This window comes from Ictidomys tridecemlineatus, chromosome 7, assembly GCF_052094955.1.
Source record: "Ictidomys tridecemlineatus isolate mIctTri1 chromosome 7, mIctTri1.hap1, whole genome shotgun sequence".
NCBI classification, from domain to species: Eukaryota; Metazoa; Chordata; class Mammalia; order Rodentia; family Sciuridae; genus Ictidomys; species Ictidomys tridecemlineatus.
The window spans coordinates 79764361-79786517 of NC_135483.1; the positions used below are offsets into that span (position 1 = coordinate 79764361).

Sequence of the window (22157 nt, forward strand, 5' to 3'; positions counted from 1 at the left end):
CCCTAACAAGTGGCCAATCTTTTTTTTTTTTTTTTTAAAGAGAGAGTGAGAGAGAGAGAGAGAGAGAGAATTTTTAATATTTATTTTTTAGTTCTTGGCGGACACAACATCTTTGTTGGTATGTGGTGCTGAGGATTGAACCCGGGTCGCACGCATGCCAGGCGAGCGCGCTACCGCTTGAGCCACATCCCCAGCCCAAGTGGCCAATCTTGAACTTCCCAGCCTCCAGAACCTCTTTTCTTTGCCAATTACTCAGGCGGTAAATGGGCTTGCTATCAGGACTTAGAACAAAGCAGCCCAGGCGGGAAAGAAACATCTGTCAATCATTAGGATCTCCTGAGTAATGCCTGTCAATCAGCAGGACCCCCCTGGCCAACCCTGGAGTTCAGCCAGCTTCCCCCCTCCCCCCACCAGCTCCAGAGGGATAAGGGACTCTAAAAACACCTTTTCCTGTCCCAAGTCCTTCCCTTCCTGCCTAAGCTCCATAAAATCTCAGTCTGGTAGAGCTCCCACCCTCCTTCTGTCCACTCCATCGGTCTGATGGAGCAGCCTTTTTAAATCTGGCTCCTTTGGTTTGCCTGTAAAGCAATTTCAACATCTGTGCCTTCTGATATGATGCACTGAGGAAACAGCATACTTCCATGGTGTTTCTGCCGAAATAGTGTACTAAGACTCAGTTGCAGACCTCAGGAAAATGCACATGGGGGGAATTTTACACAACTGGCTTTCACTAGTGAAAAATGTGAGTCATGAAAAATGAGAAAAGACTGAGGATGTTCTAAAGTGGAGACTAGTGAGACATGAAAACTAAATGCATTTTGTGATCCTGAAACAGATGTTTTTTACTTTTGTTATTAAGAACATTATTGAGACAATTAGTAAAATTTGAGTGTCTGAAGATTAGGTAATAGTAAATTTTTGAAAAACTAAATTATTTTGGTTCTGGAGCACTTTACCAATCATCTGCATCCCAGCCCTTTTTATTTTTTGACAGGGTCCTGCTAAATTGCTGTGGCTGGCCTCAAACCTGTGATCCTCTTACTTCAGCCTCCAGAGTTGCTGGGATTATAGGAATGTATCACTGTGACTGGTAGTATTGTTTTTGATTGTTATGAAATCGTTCTGTGGTGGTGGTAATACCATTGTTCTTAGGAAATATTTAAAATATATCACCTTGCCCCCCCACAGTGGCACATGCCTGTGATCCTACTAGTTCAGGAGGCTGAGGTAGAAAGATTACAAGTTTGACTCCAGCTTCAGCAATTTAGTGAGACTCTGCCTTAAACAACAACAAAAAATGGACTGGGGACATAGCAGTATGTAATGTACCTCTGGTTTTAATCCCTAGTACCAAAAAACAAAACAAAAAAGTAGATCACTTTGTCAGCAGCCTACTCTTAATTTAAAATAAAAATTAGAGATATGCAAATTTGATAAAATGTTATTGTCTTGCTAATTTTTGACTATGTTGGAGGGAGTTGGTTCTATTTGAAGAATGGCACATTTGCATTACATAAATGACATTGTAGTACGTGAATAAATTTATTCATGGGAATTAAGTGAAATTGTATTGTTTTAGTAGGACAAATCCACTTATTTCTGTTTACAGTAATGACAGATAATACTTACTGAACACTTAGGGTATGCCGATCTCTATCCTAAGCATTTCACATTCTGAGTTGTGAGTTGGAATTGGAAATAGGCAGCCTCTTGCCCGAGTTCTCAGTCTTTATGCCGTCAACCACCTTGTATTTTATGGGAAGATGTTCTTCAGCTTAAAGCAGTGCCTCTGATTTTCTGCCCTGATAGCTGAAGGGGTTGGTTGTGTGTGGAGGGAGCCACTCCAAATGCATGCACCTTTAAGTCCCGATGCACCAAGGGGATCTGAAAGACCACTGTAGTCTGATGCGGTAGTGCCATGACTGGGCTTATTCCTTGCTCAAAACAAGGCTAACAAGGTGTAGCCCTAGGAGCAGGCAGCACCCAGAGGGATTGAGCTACACTCACCTGTCCTTTTGTAATCCTACCTCTCTGTCCTTTTTGGGTTATAATGTTCCAAGGAATCTCCCCTTGTGTTCCCTGTATAAGAATAAAGAATTCCACTGGCTTTCTTTCCAAGGACTCTTAAGGTCAGAGATCTCTGGGTTATTGAACCCAGCATTAGGCTGCCAGCAAGGATAGTTGGCAACAGGTGTACTCCATTAGGCCACTGGGCCTTCCCTCTAAGAGAGCATATTATCAGAAATTAGGGAGCAGAGGTATAATCCAAACATGCAATTGTATTCCTTCACTACATACCCTGAGATTTCACTCATTCCAAGGATGCCCTTTTTATACTTTCACCCTCCCTTCACAGGAGCAAATCCTATAGAAGCATGTAATATGCAACTAGCTTCAGGTACTGCACTGAGGGAATATGAAACCTACAGACCAACAGACTGTAAGATGTAAAAAGGAAGTTTAATGAATTAAATAAATTGTAACTATGATGTAATCTGTTAGCATCAGGACAGCCACATTAATTTCAAATAATTAAAATCCCCTTAAAATTAAGCTATATATAAACCTGCAATTGTATATACCTTCATCTTGGCATGTAATTGTAAAGTTTAGAAAAATATTGCTAATATATAAACTTTAGGGGGAAAACATCTCAGTACGTTTCCTTTCACAGGCAGTTGTAGGCAGAATTTCAAATGAAAAAAATCAATCAGGATGCAGTTTAGGGGAAATGTCAAAAGCTACTTCTTCCCATGGCCATGGGACATGTTTTCCTATCACCTTTAGGTGGCTTGGTCCACAAAAGCCTATGTGTAACTTCCCTGATAATGGTATGTGCTGTTCAGTTTGACAATCATAAATGAAAAGATGGTTCAAAAACCAGGTATTTTTCATTAAATGGAGCTGTGAATAGTACATTTTCAGCCTGAAGCACATGTGGTTATGAGAACAGTGGACCGATTCCAACTCCTCCACCTACTGGCGCATTTTTAGAATACCTACCATGTGACAGGCACAGGTAACCTTCTCTGCAGTATCTTGGAAGCCTAAGCTGTGTGTCCAAGAAGCATGGGGTAGAGTTAAAACATGAGCTAGATCCACCCATGGTATGTCAAGTTCAGTCCTAAAGTCAGAAGATTAAGCTGCGTTCATCCCAGCTTCATCTGCTGCTTTGGGACTCCTTGCTCCTCTGTGAAAGGTCTGATTCTGTAGAGAAGCTGTGTGACATATGGAAGCACCTCCTACATAGGTGCGCATAGAGGAAAACACTAATCAATAGGTGGGCAGTTATCCATGCCCCTTGGTGACAACCCAACATAACAATTGCCTCCTTCAAAATGTCACTCCAAAGCCAGGCGCAGTGGTGCAAGTCTATAATCCCAGCTGCTCGGGAGGCTGAGGCAGAGGATCTCATGAGTTCAAAGTCAACCTCAGTAAAAGCAAGCCACGGAGAACCTCTCTACAAAATAGGGCTGGGGATGTAGTGAGTGGTAGACTATTCCTGAGTTCAATCCCCAGTACCACCCTCTCCAAGTTATTAAAAAAAGGCCTCACATAGTTTCAGGGATCATTTATTATACTAGTAGCCCTATTTTGTATTTTATTTAGAGACAGGGTCTTACTGAGTTGCTTATCACCTTGCTTTTGCTGAGGCTGGCTTTGAACTCATGATCCTGCTGCCTCAGCCTCCTGAGCCACTGGGTTTACAGGCGTGTATCACCGCCTGGCAGTAGTAGTTTTTACAGTGAGGTTTGAGGCTTAGGGTTGGGGTTGTGGCTCAGTGGTAAGAGTGCTCACCTAGTGTGGGTGAGGCACTGGGTTAGATGCTCAGCATCACATAAAAATAGTTACAGATTTGAGGCTATAATTTTGAGAATACTGATTGCTAGGGCTAATTAAAATTTGAATAAAATAAAATTCATTGTATCTTTTTTTTTATGATATATAAAGCACTTACCATTATGCATTCCCATGAATGTAGTGTTTAGCAAGGCTTCTTTTTCTTAATGAAAAATAATGCAAGATTATTATTTATTAATATTTTAATATTTAACAATATTAATTATTCATTAATAATGCCAGTATTATTTCTTCTATCATTTATTTAGAAAAATACTAGGATAAAGCCAAAGTCAACCTGGAATCTGATCATTTGCAACCACACATTCCTGATAAAACAGTAGCCATGAAGAAAAGTCTCTAAAAAGTATCACACTTGAGTGCTATTAAAAAAGAAGGCTCTAGCCCTTCATCACTTCACACTGAATAATAAGCTCTGTCTCCAAGAATCTCTTATTACAAAATCCTTCAAGGTACTGTGGCCTAGGGGTAGAGCACTAGGACATGTGGCCCTAGGTTCAATCCCCAGCACAGGAAAAAAAATCCTCAGGCCCACAAATGTCCACCATTAGTTTTCACACAAAACCCACAATTCAAATTGCCACCTTCAAAGGATGACATGTTGTTCTCTATGTACAGATGAAAAGCCCCACTGCTAATGAAATGGCACATAGTCTCTACATTTATAAATTGCCATATTATTTTTACTTAAAATGTTAAAAGAATGTGGGGGTGAGGGTATAGATCAGTTGGTAGAGTGCTTGTCTTGCAAGTACAAGGCCCTGGGTTCAATCCTCAGCAGGAAAAAAAAAAAAAAAAGTTAAAAGAATGAAAATATACACTAACAAAATTGAACCCAGTTTAGAATATTTTATGTAGCCAAATAATGCCTCTCAGAATCTATTTATACTGATGGCAATAGGGACAGGTGACTGGTCTACAGGTTGCACATGCATACAAATAGGTCCAACTAGGTAGGAGCAAGCAAGAGCACAGCTCAGGGAGCATTAGAGCAAGCGAACAGTTTTCCCAGTCACTGTCAAGAAGTCATCATCAGCCAAGGCACGCAGCGCTTCTTCAAACATATCTTTGGTAATCGCCTTTGGGAAAGAGGAGAAAAATAAAAAAAAATCACATCCCAAATCCCATCAACCTTCGGAGACATATTAATTTTTCTATTTATTTCTCTCTTTGGTGGTAGCACATATTTCTTATGTTCTGTATCAGGGACAGCAAACATTTCCTTAAAGGGCTAGGTTTGGGATCCCTTCTGTCTTTGCTGTCACTACCCAGTTCTACCTTCCTGGTGCCAATATAGCCAGGGGCAATAAGCAAAGGCGTGTTTATAAAAACAAAGTAAAACAAAAACATCAAAAAGAAGACAGGGAGGGCTGGGGCTATAGCTCAGTGGTAAAGTGCTTGCTTTGCCTATGTGAGGCACTGGGTTCGATCCTCAACACACATACAAATACATAAAAATATTGCGTGTCAATCTACAACACACACACACACACACACACACACACACAACCCCCCCCCAAAAAACACCAAAAAACCCAAATAAACAAAAATAGCCAGGACTACATTTGACCCAGGTAGTTCTTTCATTTTTTTTTGTAACAGGAATCAAACCCCAGGGTGCTTAACAACTGAGGCACTTCCCCAGCCCTTTTCATTTTTAAATTTTGAGACAGGTTTTAAGTTGCTTAGGGCCTTGATAAATTGCTTAAGCTGGCTTTGAACTTCCAATCCTTCTGCCTCAGTCTCTAGGATTACAGGTGTGTGCCGCCCAGTCCATGTAGTTCTTTTTACTGAAGAATTCAACCTTTCCCTCCTTTTATTGGTCCTGGAGATTGAACCCTTGAATACATTACCACTGAGTTACATCCTCAACCTTTTTATTTTTTGAGATAGGATCTTTAAAAGTTACTTAGTGCCTCACTAGGTTGCTGAAACTGGCCTCAAGCTCAATTCTTCTGCCCAACCTCCCTTGTTGCTGAATAACACCGCACCTGACTTACAATTCAACTTTAATTATTTGCAAAAGGCACCCAAATATTTCATCCTTAAAGCAAATTTATACACATAAAAATACTATGAAAGGGCATAACAAACTTTTTTGTTTTTTGGTACTGGGGATTGAACCCATGGGTGCTTAACCACTGAGCCATATCCCAAGCCCATTTATTTTTTATTTTGAGACAGGGTCTCACCAAGTTGGTCAGGACCTCACTAAGTTGCTGAGGTTGGCTTTGAACTCATGATTCTCTTGTCTCAGCCTCCTGAGCTGCTGGGATTACGGGTGTGTGCCACTATGCCCAGTAGATATAACAGAACTTTAATTTTGATTATATCTTGATTATGGGTTTATGGATCATCTTACCTCTTCATTCTTATCTACATTTATTACTTAATAAATAAAGAAGGGGGGAAACTCTAAAAGCAATATTAAGAGGAAAACTCTACTAAACAAAAAATACATATTAAAACTTACTATGTCAGATTGTCCTCGAATATCTTCGAAAAGTTGCTGATATTTTAGAGCTGGGGTTTTGCCCTTTGATAAAATAAGTTTTTTCAATGCTTCAGCTAATTCTTCTTTCCGTTTACGAGAAGTGGCACTCATTCCTAATTTAAAAAAGAAAAATAATATTTCTGCAATTAGGAATTAAAATGTTTCAAATTCCTATAAACATTCCTTTAGTAGCATCACCAAGAAGGGTAAGGAGACTGTGGCCTACAATTCAAAAACATAAAGATGAGAAATGATCTCTATTGTGATTGCAAAATCAGCCTATGAACAAAGTCCCCCAGGGCAGAGCCCTACTTTGACTCCCTTTCTGAAAGTCCCCAGTGCCCACACCATGCTAGAAGGTGCACTGCAGGGGCCTCAGCACCAGGTATCAGGAGGTAAGAAAGAGAGTGAGACACAATATATGTACAAAAGCTCCAGAATTCGAAAGGGACAAAAGCAGATCCTCCAAACACGGGGAAATGCTTTCAGCAATTCCTCTCCCTGCACTATCAATGACCAGGGCACAGGTAGCCCATGATCACTTTCGAATACAGGGGCTGTTCTTTTAAACTTTGTATATGCCAGTAGATGCTACTTTATACTGAAAGACAGTCTATGTAATCTGTATAGTAAATACAGCCATAAATTGAGAGATGAACTGCTTTTTTAAAAAACTAGGTCATGCTGCCCAGATTGGCTCCAACTCCTGGGCTTAAGTGATCATCCTGTCTCAGCCTCCTTGGTAGTTGGGACTACAGGTATGTGCAACTATGCCTGGCTCTGCTTCTTTTAAATGGGTTATCATAGGCAGAAACAGCAAAGGAGATAGACTTCCCTTAAAATTGTAGACAAAATTTTTTTGTCTTAGTTTTATCAGAAGATGGGAGGTGGTGGCAGCAACTTTGATCAGTCTCAAAGGGGCTCTAATCCCAAAATGGTTGAGAGAACATCTGCTTCAATCATTTAATAGTTGCTTACACCTAGAATGACAACCACTTATATTTAAATAATTTCCAAGTATTTTTTGTTCAAAGCAAGTAACAAACCTGTAGTAAGAATAGATATGTCCACAATGCCAGTCCGGGGGTCAGTTGCAGATTGTTTTAGAGCTTCCCGGTGGAGACGTTTTGCCTCTTCTACATCAATTGCTTCAACTTTGCTTGAAAATCGTACTTTAGCATGGGCTTCTGCTAAGCGAATCAATGACTCCAGCTGTCGAGGGTATGCAGAAACCATGCCTCGGCTACTACCAATCTTCCTCATGTCTACGTAAGCCTAGTGAAAGCAGAAAAAACAAAAGCAAAACCCCTTGCTCATAAGAAAATTTTGTGGCTGAATTTTGAAGTTAGGGGGCCATTAAATAAACTGAAATCCTGCTTGACTGTCTTGTACAGGTAATAGAGGGAAATCACAAGTCAAATCTAGTTTCTAGCCTTGGAGCTCATCAAGTGGTGGAGACTGACACATAGAACATGGGAGTTCTGGAGGAAGACCATAACAACACCTTGCAGCGATGGTGAGAAATATTCTGACTGAGGCCAGGCAGGTAATCCCAGTGGCTCAGAAGGCTGAGGCAGAAGTTCAAAAGCAGCTTTAGCAATTTAGCGAGACTCTAAGCAACTGAGTGAGACCCTGTCTCTAAATAAAATATAAAAAAAAGGGCTGAGGGGATTTGGCTTAGTGGTTAGGTGCTCTGGGGTTCAATCCTCGGTACCACAAAAAACAAAAACAACACAACAACAAAAAACCCCAAATATTCCAACTGGGAAAGATTTCTTGAAGAAGGTAATATCTGATGTACCTTTGAAGAACAGAGAATTGCATTATGTGGCAGAGAAGGGGACATGGCTCATGGGGTGAGAAGTAGGTATGATTAGAGCAGATGAGGAATCTGACAAAAGCTCTTGAATACTGATTTTGATGTATACCTAGCAAGGATCTGTGTGATAAGGCACAGAAAGGATCAGTGGGATAATATTACAAAGATTAAGTTGTATTAATTTCATATATGACATAAACCTCAAGAATTTGATTCAGAGGGAAAATTGTAACGTTCACTTAGCATTTTTGTAGCTCAGCGAGGATGGAAAGCCCATCAAGGTACCAAGAACCTTGATATTAGAATACCTGAATAACTTTGGATGTGTCAGTGTACTGTGTCCTTATACAAGGATACTGAAAAGTGAAGGTAACATACCTCTTTAACACTCATTTTAATCATTCAGACAAGAGAATGGAGTTTAAAGAAACTAGATTACTTGTCTAAAGTTATTAAGTGGCATTGCCCGTATCTGAACATAGGTCTTCTGATCATAAATTCACTGGGCTTACAAATACTCTATCAGGTTACCTCAATGAGAGCCTGGCTAGCCTCCTCACTCAGCCGGGGCATGATAGTGCTGTGAGCATACGCAATGTAGTCCTTTAGCACTGCCATGTCCAAGAATTCCTCCTCTGCTTGCTCCTCGCTCTGGTAGTACAATGCAACCAGGTGGTGAGCCAGACGCCTGTCATATGCCTCATCCTGAGGGTCCAGCATGAGGAAGATCAGATCAAACCTGAGGAACAGTAGGAAATAAACACTGTCTTTCTGTATGGGAGAAAACATATCTACAAACAGAATTTAATGGTTACTTGAGCCACTGCAGACTGTGTAGTGAACAAGCACCCAGTGAGGGCCATCACAGGAAAAAACAGCTTTCTATCCCTGAAAGAGCCCGTGGGTTAAACCTATGCAGTTTCATCCTTAGGTCTGTCCAGGTAATGGCTAAGTCATTGAAGTAAGACTTCCCTTAGGAAAATGTTACTACAATTCTGAAGATCTAAAGATTCAAAGGAAAATACCTTTGATTGTTTTCAGACACAGGAAAACAAAACAAAACACTATTTGGTTAGAAAAGGTAATTAAGATCTAAAATCCATATATATCCACATTTGGAGAGTAAGACTAAGAAAAAGTATGGCTCATATGATAGCTTTAATAAATCTCACTCTTTAAAACCCTTTCTAAACTGGGTGAGGTGGTGCACACCTGTAATCCCAGCGGCTTGGGAGTCTGAGACAGGAGGATTGCTAGCCTCAGCAAAAAAGGAAGGTGCTAAAGCAACTCAGTGAGACCCTGTCTCTAAATAAAATACAAAATGGGGCTGGGATGTGGCTCAGTAGTTAAGTGCCCCTAAGTTTAATCCCCAGTACACCCTTACTTCCCCCCCAAAAAAAGTTTCAATACCTTGACAATAACGTATGGGGTAGCTGGATGTTCTCAATGGTTGTTTTTTTAGGATTCCATTGAGATTCAATGGGGTTTGCAGCTGCCAGGATAGAAGTGCGTGCATTGAGCTGACAGATGATCCCAGCCTATAAGAAAAAACTGTACAGTTAGAAGCCTCACCCCGATGCTGGCAGCAGGAAAGAGTAGTCTCTGCTCAGAATCCTGCTAAACTTCACTCTAAATTTCTGCTACCCAAGGGCCTTATCACCTTTATTGACTTCCATAGTTACATGTGGAAATGTCCCATTCTTCATGCCTCATTTTAGATGAATGTGTGCCTCAGTCACATTTTTTTCTCAGGAAAACAAAAAAACGCCCCCAACCCTTGCAAGAACTTAAAAACAAATGTTGGTGCTATGAATAACACATTAGTGGGTAGTACAGCAAAAATGATTAAAGAGGTTACTCTGTAGAAGACACTCATAGATTTAGCTGATAGCTGGTATGAAAAATATCAGTTCCCTCAAGTTAGAACCAGGGCAGTGCTGAATAGCTCTACAGATGCTTTGATTCAAGGGACCCATACATTTACATGTGTCCAAGTACACAGTGAGACCATGGCTTACCTTGGCAATGGAGAGAGTCTGCTGCTCCATGACTTCATGCAGCACTGATCTTGTATTTTCACTCATCTTATCAAACTCATCAATACAGCAGATGCCATTGTCACTCAAGACAAGGGCACCTGTCTGCAGGACCAGCTGCCTGGTCTCAGGGTCCTTCATCACATATGCAGTGAGGCCAACTGCACTGGAGCCCTTCCCAGATGTGTACTGGCCTCTGGGGACCAAGTTATACACATACTGTAGCAATTGGGACTTGCTGGTACCAGGGTCACCACACAGCAGAATATTGATCTCAGCACGAAATTTGCCCCTTCCTGTGTGACTAAAATCCTTCCTTGTTCCACCAAATAGCTGAAGCAAGATTCCCTAAAAATCAAAAACAAAAAAACCCCAAACAAATAACACATAATGATGAATGTTCACTTACTGCATAATAACAGATTTAGCTTAAATTTTAGAGGTACCTATCTATTCTTAATTGAAGGTGTTAACAAAAAAAGCACATGAAAGTGCTTTGATTACTTTAAACTATCACTAATATTACAAAACAATAACAGATCAAGTGCATCAATTATTTACCCACTTTCTGAAAAATTTAAATCATGCCAGAACACTACTCACATAAATCTCTATTCTGACCCCATGTGGCCAAATATGTTTAGAAACATGAATGAGTTCAGTGCATAGATGAGTAAACAGACAATAATTCTATGATTCCCAACCAATGATCAAGGCAACACACCAACACCCTGCTCTATCAAGCAGTAACTATTATCCTCAAGAGGATGGCAGTAACATGGAAGATGAGTGTTTATACTGGATCTCAAAGAACTGTAGATTCCAACTCTGAGTTATAAATCCTTTGTTACCTTTTTAATATTTATTTATTTTTAGGTGGTGCTGAGGATCGAACCCAGGTCCCACCCATGCTAGGCTCTCCTGCTCTACCCCTGAGCCACAATCCCAGCCCTGTTACCTTTTTTATATCTTCGTGTTCATAAATGCTGGGAGCCAAGGCTGAAGCAAGTCTCTCATAAATGTCTGGTTTCCTAGAAAGTTCCTTAAGCAATTCCACACGTTTCTCTGAAAAAAGTTTCTGTTCTGCTTCTTCATCAAGACCATGCAAGCGCTTTGCATCCGTCTTCCGATAATGGATGACATCAATGTGGGTTTTGTAGACAGACTTCACATTACTCACTCTTGGATTAACTCGAATAGGTACTGCTCGATAGATGCCTGAAAATTACAACCAGGAGACACACTTTTACCCTCAGGCTTGTTCTTCTGAAGGGCTAAGTAGGTAGCAATGGCCAAGGTGAGATGCTCCATGCTGAGCTCCTAAGACATAACCTCAGTGGGCCTCCTGGGCTGAGGACTTGGGCGTATACTATTAAGCTCCTGTCCTTTTTTGATCAAGTCAGGTAATGGCAACAGGAAAAGGCCACGCTGGGAAGAACATAGGTTTCTGAGGATGGTGGACCTAAAATCATATTCATCTGTTTTCCCAATAGCTATGACCTTGGGTATTTATCTAGATATAACTGCATGGCATAAAATCATTCTGGGGATGAAATGACATTACACTGCTTCCAGCACAAGGCCTGGCTCATGATTATGTTCAATATATAGTACTTGTATTTCCATAGGCTCAGTGCTCAAGACCTGCTAACAATTTTGACAGGAACATATGCTGAAATCCCATACCAAAAACTTGGAAAGAAAGAAAATTCTAAAAGCTCAAACTAGAAAGTAAGTTTCATGAATAAGACAGACTACTGGGTCAAAGGTGAAAGAAAAAGGACTATTTTTGGTTAGTAATCAAAGGTGTTTCTGAGTATTTTCCTGAGAATACAATTCGAGGGCTGGGAATGTAGACCAGGACTAAAGCATTTGCCTCGCCTGTGCAAGGTTCCAGCTGCAGCACTGCAAAAAACAAAAATCCCCAAAAATAAAGAATATAATTGAGAAATTACAAAACAATAACACATCAAGTGCACCAATTATGTACCCACTTTCTCAAAAAAGGAATGTTTCCCAGAGCGATATGTCTGATGCTTACCTTCTTTGGATTTCAAACTACAAGCCTTAAGCTCCAAGTTGATTCCATTTCTGGCTACTTTTTGAGGATAAAGTCTGATATTTGTCTTTCTTATAACAATTGTCCTTTATGTACTTAACAGGCCAATGCAATTCTCATTTAAATATAAAAAGTAGTTTAAACATAATATTCTTAAAATACACACTAGATGGTTGTTCACACCAAGATGGGTGAGGGTTATTATGCTGATGACATTTGAATTGGCTTGGTTATCTTCCTATAGACATTTGTTGTGATTACCCTAATTCTTTCACATGTATCATCACATTGATCCACATATTGGATTAAACCCTTTATCAAAGGTTCAGAGAAGTTGGATGGCAGAATTGGGATTATATCTCTTTCTGTAGTGACTACACATGCTTTTGAATTTTCACCTATTACACATATTTTTATAACCTAAGGTTGTTAGTGATCACTGCTTAGCTTTTAAGCCAAGGAAGAAACAGGATGAGAAATCTTAACTTATTGAGAGAACAGAGAAACTGTGGGCCTCAGGCCCAGAGCCAGTGTCCCTGGACTCATTCCCCACATGAAAAACAATGTGCTAGACAATCTTGAGAGACCAAGTACCTACATGCCTCCAAAATGTATGAAATACTGCTGCTCATTTGGTACTAAGGAAAGTGTGCTCTTGGTAGGAGGAGACAGGATCTGGAGCCTGGAACCATAATTTACAGCGGCACCGAGTTGTATCTACCTACTCGCCTTTGTGTCAGTCTCTCAGCATGAAAATAAAAAGCACTCTGGCCAGGCACAGTGGTGCATGCCTGTAATTCTAATGTAGCTTGAGAGGCTGTCTGGAGGATCATGAGTTCAAAGTCAGCCTCAGTAACTTAGTGAGGCCCTAAGCAACTTAATGAGACCCTGTCTCTAAATAAAAATACAAAAAAAGGGCTGGGCATGTTTCTCAGTGGTTAAGCACCCCTAAGTTCAATCCCTAGAACCAAAAAAAGGAGCACGGACCTGTCCTGTAAAAGACATTAAAAAACTGTACATTTGGGAAATAAGTAGGAAATTACTTACAGCTTGAATTAGTGTGATTTCTCTGTGTTGCTGGTGCAGTTCAAATCCTATCAATATCCTACTTAGCAGCAGGTGTTCTCTTGTGATGCCAACACTAGCAATTTTTTTTTTTTTTTTGGATACAGTGGATTGAACTCAGGGGGACCACTGAACCACATCCCCAGTCCTTTCTGTATTTTATTTAGAGACAGGGTCTCACTGAGTTGCTTAGCACCTTGCTTTTGCTGAGGCTGGCTTTGAAGTCATGATCTTCCTGCCTCAGCCTCTGGAGCCACAGGGGGTATAGGTATGTGCCACTGTGCCGGACCAATACTAGCAATTTGAGACACACATATAGTATTGGGAGACTGATACAAGGTGCAAGTGACCACAAGAACCATATGTCCCGAAATTTGAGTACGGGAAGAACTACAGGATTTCAGTGCTGGACTATGGTACTATGGTGAGGTGAGTAAAGCGGGAGATACCCCCACACCCTTGAAGATCTGCATTACCCACCACTGAAAGTGGCATGAAAAGTAGGACAGACATTCTGTCATACTGGTAGAAAACTACATCTTACCTGTGACATTCACTCTGTCCCCAGGCTGAACCTTGTCCACGAGATCATTGTGAGCAAAAAGGACAACAGTATGAGGTGTCTGCCCAGCAGGCATGTCTTCAGGGGACTCTTGAAGTTTGATCTGAAGGGTAAGCAGTGAACAGAATAAGCTTGGGAAACAAAAAAGCACCGTGGAGACAAAAACCCAGCTGTGTCTTTGTATTGCTTAGACAAATTTGATACCTGGCATCTTCTTTTTATTTGGACTGGGTTAGAGCATTTGCCTAGCACGTGTGAGGTACTGGGTTCAATACTCAGCACCACATAAAAATAAATAAAATAAAGGTACTGTATCCATCTACAACAACAAAAAAATCTGCTTACTTGCCACTGTAAGGTTGTAGTGCATTCCGTATCTCCTTGCATAAATGTTCGCTATTTCTAATTATTCCTTCTAGTAGGGGCTAAGGGTGCAATTGAGCAGTACAGCACACACACAAAAAGTTAGTGACGTATTTCCTGGGTGCAGAAGTACATGCTTTTAAGGCTCACCATTTAGGCACTTCTGCACATCCCCAGGGACTTGCCCATGTCCCTGTCTATGTCCAGTTATAAAATAGGCACCTACTGAGCACTTGCCCCATTCTGGATCCTATTGTAGGTACTGGGGACTCACAGTAAGAAGTTCCTTCTTCATGAAGTGAAGGGGACAGACAATACACAGACAAGTGAACATGCAAGAGATCTCACAGTACCAATTGCAATGAGCAGAAACAAAACAGGGCAAGGCTATAGGTTAGGTGGTGGGAATGGTGATGCTGAGGTAAAACCAGGACCTGAGTGCTATCTGAGGATGTTGGGGTTTTATTCTAAGTTACTGGGAATCTTTGAAGGATTCTAAGAATACCATCCTACAAGTACATGGTAGCAGGGACTCTCCCTTGGTATCTCTAGCTCTCAGTCCTGTTCAACACTCTGAATTAAACTATTTGAACAAAGAAAACTTCATAAGTCCTTTTTAAAAAATTGTTGATAGATGTTTATTTTATGTATTTATATGTAGTGCTGAGAATTGAACCCAGTGCCTCACACATGCCAGGCAAGTGTGTTACCGCTAAGCCCCAGCCCCAAAGTCCTTGTTTTTGCACAACTTCCATACCATAGTGAATGACTGCTTTTCCTCCATTTATTTCTATATGAAATGAATACTGGACATTGAACCCAGGGCACTGTTCTACTAAGCTATATTCCCAGCTCTTTTTATTTACAAGCAGTGCCAATTGGACTGGGTTAGAGCGTTTGCCTAGCTAAATTCAGCTAAATTGCTGAAGCTGACTTTGCTTGTAATTTTTCTACCTCCGTCTATAGAGTTCCTGGTATTATAGATGTGCCACATCATTCCTGGCTTTTTTCCTTTACCATCATACCCATGTTTTTTTGTGGCACCATTCACAACAGCCAAGCCATGAAATAGCCTAGATGCCTATCAATGGATAAACGGACAAAGAAAACACACACACACACACACATACACACACACAAACAATGGAACATCATCCAGTCACAAAGAATGAAACCACCCTTTCAAGCAAAATAACCCAGACTCATAAATACAAGTATCATGTTTTCTTTCATATGTGTAATCTTGTCATCATTTTTAATTTTTTCCCTTCACTTTTTAAGTACTCTTTCCTGGTGAACTTACCAAAATGCTTTGCCATCTCCCCCCATTATTTTATCAACTTTATGTAAGCCTAGACAAATTCTGAGGCAGAGTTAAGAAAGCCTGCCACCCAACTAGCTTAGTTATCCTCTCCATGCAAGGAAAGGGTTAGGCAGAGAGAACCTGAAGCCTGTACTGAGTCCATCTCCATCTCAGAATATTCATGATGAAAGAGGGCTCAAATTTCCTAAACAATAAAATCTGTGAGTAAAACTTCAGAACATTTCTCCATACATTAGTTACCAATGTAAAATGATGGAATTTAACCAAATAAATCCAATCTCAAATGTTTTATAAATTTGTATCTAAACTAAAACATCATATAACCTTAAGTGGTTCCACGAAAGTATCTCATGATAAACTTGAAGCAGAACAGAGGTGGAAATGTGTGTATGGGAACCCCATCCTCGGGGTAGAATGGCCACCTACCATCTGCTTGTCGGAGAAAAGGGAGCGGTTGTGGATGAGAGCCATGCTGTGTGTAGTGTGGCAGTGCCCACAAGCAGAGGGCTCGGCAATGCGGCCACGGTCCATTTCCACCCGGGTCGTGTGGGCACATACTTGGCACTGGAAGAAGGCCTCCTGCATCTCAGGGATCAGCTGGGATGTCCTGATGACCATGCCACTGATGGTGATGAGCTGATCAATGTCTATAAGTGGAGAGAGGCTGGTTTGTCAGTCAGCCACTGCCCATGGCCCAGCCAGGCCTGGACCTGCCATCAAGCAGCAGAATCTTACTGATGTGCAAAGGTGCTGGGGACAGATGGGGTCAGAGCAGGCTAGGTACCTTTAAGACTAGCCTAGGATGCCCTCCCTGTGTCTAGTTTACTTTCCTCTCAACCTTAGTCCACTCTTATCTCCTTCTTCCTCTGTCTAGTAGACATTCCATCCCCTCCATTATCCTTGATGGATTAGAAACGTGATGCTTTTGCGTATTTTGTCCCATGGTCTCTGATCTCACTCAAGATGCCTCCTGACGTCCTATGGTCTCGTATGAAAAGTGTGTGCTCTATAGTCAGATGACCTGGACTGAGTATGTACAACTTTGGGAGACACCTGAGGCAACCATCATTGTCAACACAAGAGAGCCTCTTTTACAGTTTCATTTTTAACCCTTGCTCAAGCTTCCTGTTTGAATCTTTCCAATAGACCAATTTAATCCCTCTGTTGGTCATTCAACCCCACTCCCACTGGTGGTTCACATGAGTTTCACTCCTCTGGGCAGTAAACAAAATGTGGCTGTGGTCAGTCATTGCTGGTCTTGAAGACTGTCCCATCGTGACAGCACTTACTGGGGAGTCAAAGTCTTTAATATTTGTTTGATCCAGTCTTTCCTGTACTAATGAACAAATCATCCTTGTTTCCTCACTGCTCATCTTTCTTTGTCTTTGAAAATTGATAAGCATGGGTTATAATACCTGACTTCCCACCAGATTGTCCCCTCATAAAAATGTCAGGAGACAATTTTGTAAGAGATAAAAACAAGAAACAAAACACAACTCTTTAGTAAAGCTACAAGAGACTTCGAGTTCATTGCTATATCATATTCTCTTACTGAAATTGAGTTCATTGCTATATCATATTCTCTTACTGAATTTTTTCGTGTCCTCAGCACAGGATAACCTTTTTTTTTTTAGTTGTAGATGGACACAGTAGCTCAATTAAGGGGCATCAGAGTATCTTGTGGGGCTATGGCTCAGTAATAGAACACTTGCCTCACATGGGTGAGCTACTTTCAAAATCTACTCACTGAACTGCAATACACCTTGCAAAACAGAACCACTCATTGTATACTTCAAGAATGGCATTTTTTTTTTGTCAAAAAGCATCAAATGTTTCCCTATTTATGCTGTAATAAAATCTAAATTCTTTCTCAAGTTGATGCAGAAAGGTTTCTAGTATCTAGGCTTCACAGTCACACGCAACCATTGCCTCCCAAATCCCCTGCTTTGGCAACCCATATCATTTAGTATCCACACAAAGCTCTGTCTGCTTTTTTGTTTCTGTGTTTCTTCTGACAATTGTCTAGAAAAAATTTCTTCATGTTTGCTTTCCAAACCTAACAATCCAATTTATCATTTACCATTAACATATCCCCCAGAAAACTGGGCATTCTGCTCCTCCTCCTTGACCACGTAATTTCCTACACTACTCTTCTGTTATTCTGCCCCATCTTTTATTTACTTGCCAAAGTAGATTTCTTTCTTAAGCTTAAGGGTGGGGACCATGTTCTGTATTTATTTTCTACAGTAGCTAAAAAAACATCTACCTAATAACTGTAGGTTTATTGTATTTTATTAGGTTTGCATTAAAGTAGAGAATTGCTAGTAGCCACATCTTTTATAACAAATATTACAGTTAAGTTAGAAAAAGACATAATTGGGGTTCACATTAAGTATATGAATCTGCATTATTTGGTCAATTTATAATTCATTACAACCACTTTTTTTTTCTTCCTTGGGTGTGGGAGGTACTGGGGATGGAATTCAGGGGCACTCACCCACTGAGCCATATTTCCAGCCCTAGTTTGTATTTTATTTAGAGACATGATCTGAATCGCTTAGCACCTGCCTTTAGCTGAGGCTGGCTTTGAACTTGCAATCCTGGTGTCTCAACCTCCTGAGATTATAGGCGTACGCTACCACTTTGTTCGTTTTCTTGCTATCAAATACATTACCTTCTGGATTTAGGTTTCTCATGTTCTTTGTCTTCAATGCATTAAATGGTCTTACTTGAATCTGATGTTCTAAGATGGAGTCAGGGTAACGATCAAAGAAGATCTCATTGACAGCCATGTCAAAAGTAGGGATAACTTCCTGTAAAAACCAATATAAAGATTCCAAACTATGTTTCCATTCCTATCTTGGAGTTAAATCTAAGATACAAAATACTTCATGGCAGGAAAGTATAAAAGCAGAAAAACACGACATAACCCCATTACCCTACAGATTTATACACATGATACTTTCAAACCTTAGGTATACTGAACTATCTTACTTCTGGCATATTCTCATTTGGGTTAAATGAAAGTGCCTTCTCAACTTGCTGGCATGTGTTATGCTTTTGATTTGTAAGGGAAAGATTTGCGCTCATATTTTCATGTCTGTCTTATGTGTCTTCCATAATGTAATGATACCACATAGATTAAATTGTACTTATTTTACTCAATTTTTTTTTTTTTTTTTTTTGTGGTGCTGGGGATTGAACCCATGGCCTTGTGCATGTGAGGCAAGCATTCTACCCCAACTGAGCTATATCTCCAGCCCTATTTTACTCCAATTTAACACGATTCTCCAACTATAGATGGAGAATCAACTTTTGGGAGGCCAAGGAACTTGACCAAGGTTATACAGCCAGTAAGCAACAAAGGCGTGATTCCAAATCCAAGCCTATGTACCTCCAAAGCTTACACACCTCCAAAGCTTACACCTGTCCATAAAGCTGATGTTCATTACAGGCTAGAAGCAACACATTATGGCTAATATAGTCCATTAAAAATGGCAGAAAGTATATAACACATTTACAAAATATTTCAATTTAAGATAATTTGTTTCATGAAGCCAAGAAACTATTTAAGATTCATGATTATTTTGTTAGAAAAATAACCAATTCAACCCTGACACTCAACTATGAGAACTATGATAGTAACACACATGCCAATTGGAAAAACATTAAAATGTAAAAACAATGACTTTGAAAGAATGTGTTTTTAAAAAAAAAAACATATATGTTTTGGAGGGATCTTTTTGTTATGGAAATCTTGCTATCTAAAAACATCCCTCTAGATATTTACAGTATTTCATCAAGGTCAAAGCCAAATTCTTACCTGTGGGTAGGAGATGAGCTGTCTGTACAAATTCTTGTCAAATGATTTTATGTGTTCAGAGTTTACATTTAAAAATGGCTCTCCAATAACATTAATCTGTAAGATAAAACAAATAAGTTATACTTTGCTAATTTTATTATTATATAATGTATAACTTCTAAGTTGCTTAGGGCCTTGGTAAGTTGCTGAGGCTGCCCTTGAACTTTTGATCCTCTTGCCTCAGTCTCTCAAGTTGCTGGGATTACAGGTGTGCACCACCATACGAGGTATAATGCACACTTTTTTTTAAAAAAATTTTTTAAAATACTTTTTTTTTTTTAATCGCAGTTGGACACAATACGTTTTTTTAAAAAATTAACTTATTTTTATATGGTGCTGAGTATCGAACCCAGGGTCTCACACGTGCTAGGCGATCACCCTATTGCTGAGTCACAACCCCAGCCCCAGAATGCACAACCTTAAAAAAAAAAAAAAAAAATTACATAGCTTTAGGTGGACACAATATGTTTTATTTTTATGTAGTGTTGAGGATCAAACCCCGTGCCCCGTGCATGCCAGGCGAGCACGCTACTGCATGAGCCACATCCTCAGCCCAATGCACAACTCTTTAACAAAGAAAATTTGATTACCTCTCCAAGTCGTTGCATATACAGAGGCTCAGTAATATCTATGCCAACATTTTCTTCTTCTTTAGCCATAGGGTCAATAAACCGCTGAAGAAATCTCTTGATGTGAAGAGGAAAAATATTTAAGCTTAATGCAACAGGAAATATGCAACTATTCAGAATACAAAAAGTAATGTGTATTTCACTTTGAGAAGATAAAACAAGTATTTTTTGAAATGCATCAACTTATAATCTTCCCCTATGCTTTATGGTTAGTTCCATTTAAATTATAAAATCTTTTTAGAGCCCTTAAGTATGTATTTTATTTATCTTTACAATTTTTTTGTAGTTGTATGTGGACAGAATGACTTTTTTTTTAATGCAGTGCTAAGGATTGAACCCAGTGCCTAACATGTGCTAGGCAAGTGCTCTGCCACTGAGCTACACAGCCCTAGCCCCTTAAGTCTGTATTTTAACACATACAACTCACCTGAAAATTTTCCTTGCATGTTGCCACATTTACATCTGTTCCCCAGATGACAAGTTTTTGGCCCAGTGACTGCTCACTTGCCACTACATCCTCTGCTGCTGCCTACAAAGAAAAGTATTACAGAGCCATACCAATGGAATTATCCATTTTTGTTCCCAAGACAGTGCTATCAGGAGACTGTTGTGTACTCACCCCATCAGATTGCAGATCCACCTGAAGACCCTTCCGTGCAGAGCCCAGGTCAGGTCTCTGCCTCACAGGTGTACCCCTAACCCCACTCCTTGGGGTTCCTTCCACCCGAGAGCTAGGAGTGCCATAGGTCAGTGGTGAGCTAACATCAAAGTCCAGAGGAATAGCTACCAAGATAAACGCAGAAGTTTACAACAGAATTCTAGTAGTACAACAAACCTGAAACTATGAGCATGTCTGCTCTGCCTTCAAAACAACACGAACTGAGTATCTATTGATACGTTTGGTGGTTGAAGTTTTGAGGACCACTAAAGGTTCTAACTTAAAAAGGCAAAAGAATAGCTGCTTTCTTTGCTCACTAAGCCCTAACATGTACCAGCTCTTCTTCGTTCTCCAGCTCTTTTAATGAAGAACAAATTAGCTTATGCACAGAGGGAATGCTTAGGCATTAAGAACTACTGCCACCAAATAACCAACCTGACCCTTTGTACTATCAATCCCAGTATAACCTAGATCTTCAGAAACTCACTTGAAGAATGCATCTGAGGAGGACTGGAAAACAATGCATCCTGCGCTGCAGGGCTCTGCAGGTCTGCTCCGGGCGAGGTGGGCATGGGCTGCAGCTCACCGGTGGAGGTGGAATCCTCGCCTCTACGTCTCTGAGAGGGAGATGACCTGGCCTCTTCATGGAAAACAACAAACACGGCTCTCAACTTTCATGTTTGGTCTTCCAGGATTTGCCTCTTGATAGGATTAGATTCATTACTTTAACACAAATGATGGCAAGTGGGAACGGACATGCTTAACCAATAGAAACGAAGAACCCAACCCGCTAAAGTCGAGTTGAGCGCCCCCCACCGTCGGCATCTTCGCATCGATGCGGCAGGGCCCGCGGCGCAGGGCTCTCCCGCCAAAGGGAAGTCGCAGGGCGGAAGGCGTGGGGGCCGATGGGAATCCGTATGGACTAGTGCCCGAGTTGTGTGTGTGTGTGTGGGGGGGGGGGGTGGGAACGCGAAACTTACCCGTATGCGCGGGGGTGGCCCGTCCGCGCCGGCTGCTGCGGCGGCTCGGGGTAGATGCTGGAGACGACATGGTGCCAGGATAACTGCACGACAAGGACAGGCTCGCGTCGAGACGCCCCCACCGGGATCTGAGCGGAGTCCTCCCTGTAGTCCCGCGATTACCAGGGAAGGGCTGCCGCCGGCACACACCTAAGAGGTCAAGTTCTACCTGGAGAGTTGCTCTTCTCGACAGCACGAGCAGGGCCAAGCGTTCCCGCCGGCAGCACGATCGACGCCGCCCTCGGCGGCCTCACCAATCACAGAAGCGCTCCCAAATGGTTCCTCCTCTGGAAGGCGCCACTGCGCAACTATAGGGGGAGGACTGAACGGCCTTTTTGGGCGCCCCAGCCGAAAGCTGACTTAGGACCCGCTTGGCCCTACCCGCAGTGCAGATGGTTTGACCTGC

At 41.0% G+C, this 22157-nt stretch overlaps 1 protein-coding gene and 1 non-coding gene across 2 annotated transcripts; both read right to left on the minus strand.

The window, feature by feature from the left end:
• Nucleotides 1–4025: 4025 nt before the first annotated feature.
• On the minus strand, nt 4026–22018 carry Mcm4 (minichromosome maintenance complex component 4). The gene is made up of 16 exons (XM_013361529.4): nt 21713–22018; nt 21220–21372; nt 20694–20857; nt 20502–20603; nt 20036–20131; nt 19407–19502; nt 18258–18396; nt 16010–16230; nt 13879–13999; nt 11169–11428; nt 10193–10558; nt 9585–9712; nt 8706–8913; nt 7402–7630; nt 6335–6468; nt 4026–4940 (listed from the first exon to the last, which is right to left on the minus strand). The coding sequence occupies exons 1-16, from the start codon at nt 21780–21782 to the stop codon at nt 4848–4850; spliced, it is 2580 nt and encodes an 859-aa protein (XP_013216983.2). The 5' UTR covers nt 21783–22018; the 3' UTR covers nt 4026–4847.
• On the minus strand, nt 6778–6911 carry LOC120883808 (small nucleolar RNA SNORA71). The gene has a single exon (XR_005726000.2). It is a non-coding gene; the product is annotated as a small nucleolar RNA SNORA71 (small nucleolar RNA).
• Nucleotides 22019–22157: the final 139 nt, after the last annotated feature.

What these genes read in the sequence shown, in the direction of transcription:
- Mcm4 (XM_013361529.4), bottom strand. Translation starts at nt 21,782, where the DNA reads ATGTCGTCTCCAGCATCTACCCCGAGCCGCCGCAGCAGCCGGCGCGGA. An exon ending in ATATGCAACGACTTGGAGAG is followed by an intron (nt 19,503 to 20,035) that starts GTAATCAAATTT and finishes TTTATCTTACAG; the next exon opens with ATTAATGTTATTGGAGAGCC. An exon ending in GAGAAACCTAAATCCAGAAG is followed by an intron (nt 16,231 to 18,257) that starts GTAATGTATTTG and finishes CTCCACTTATAG; the next exon opens with ACATTGATCAGCTCATCACC.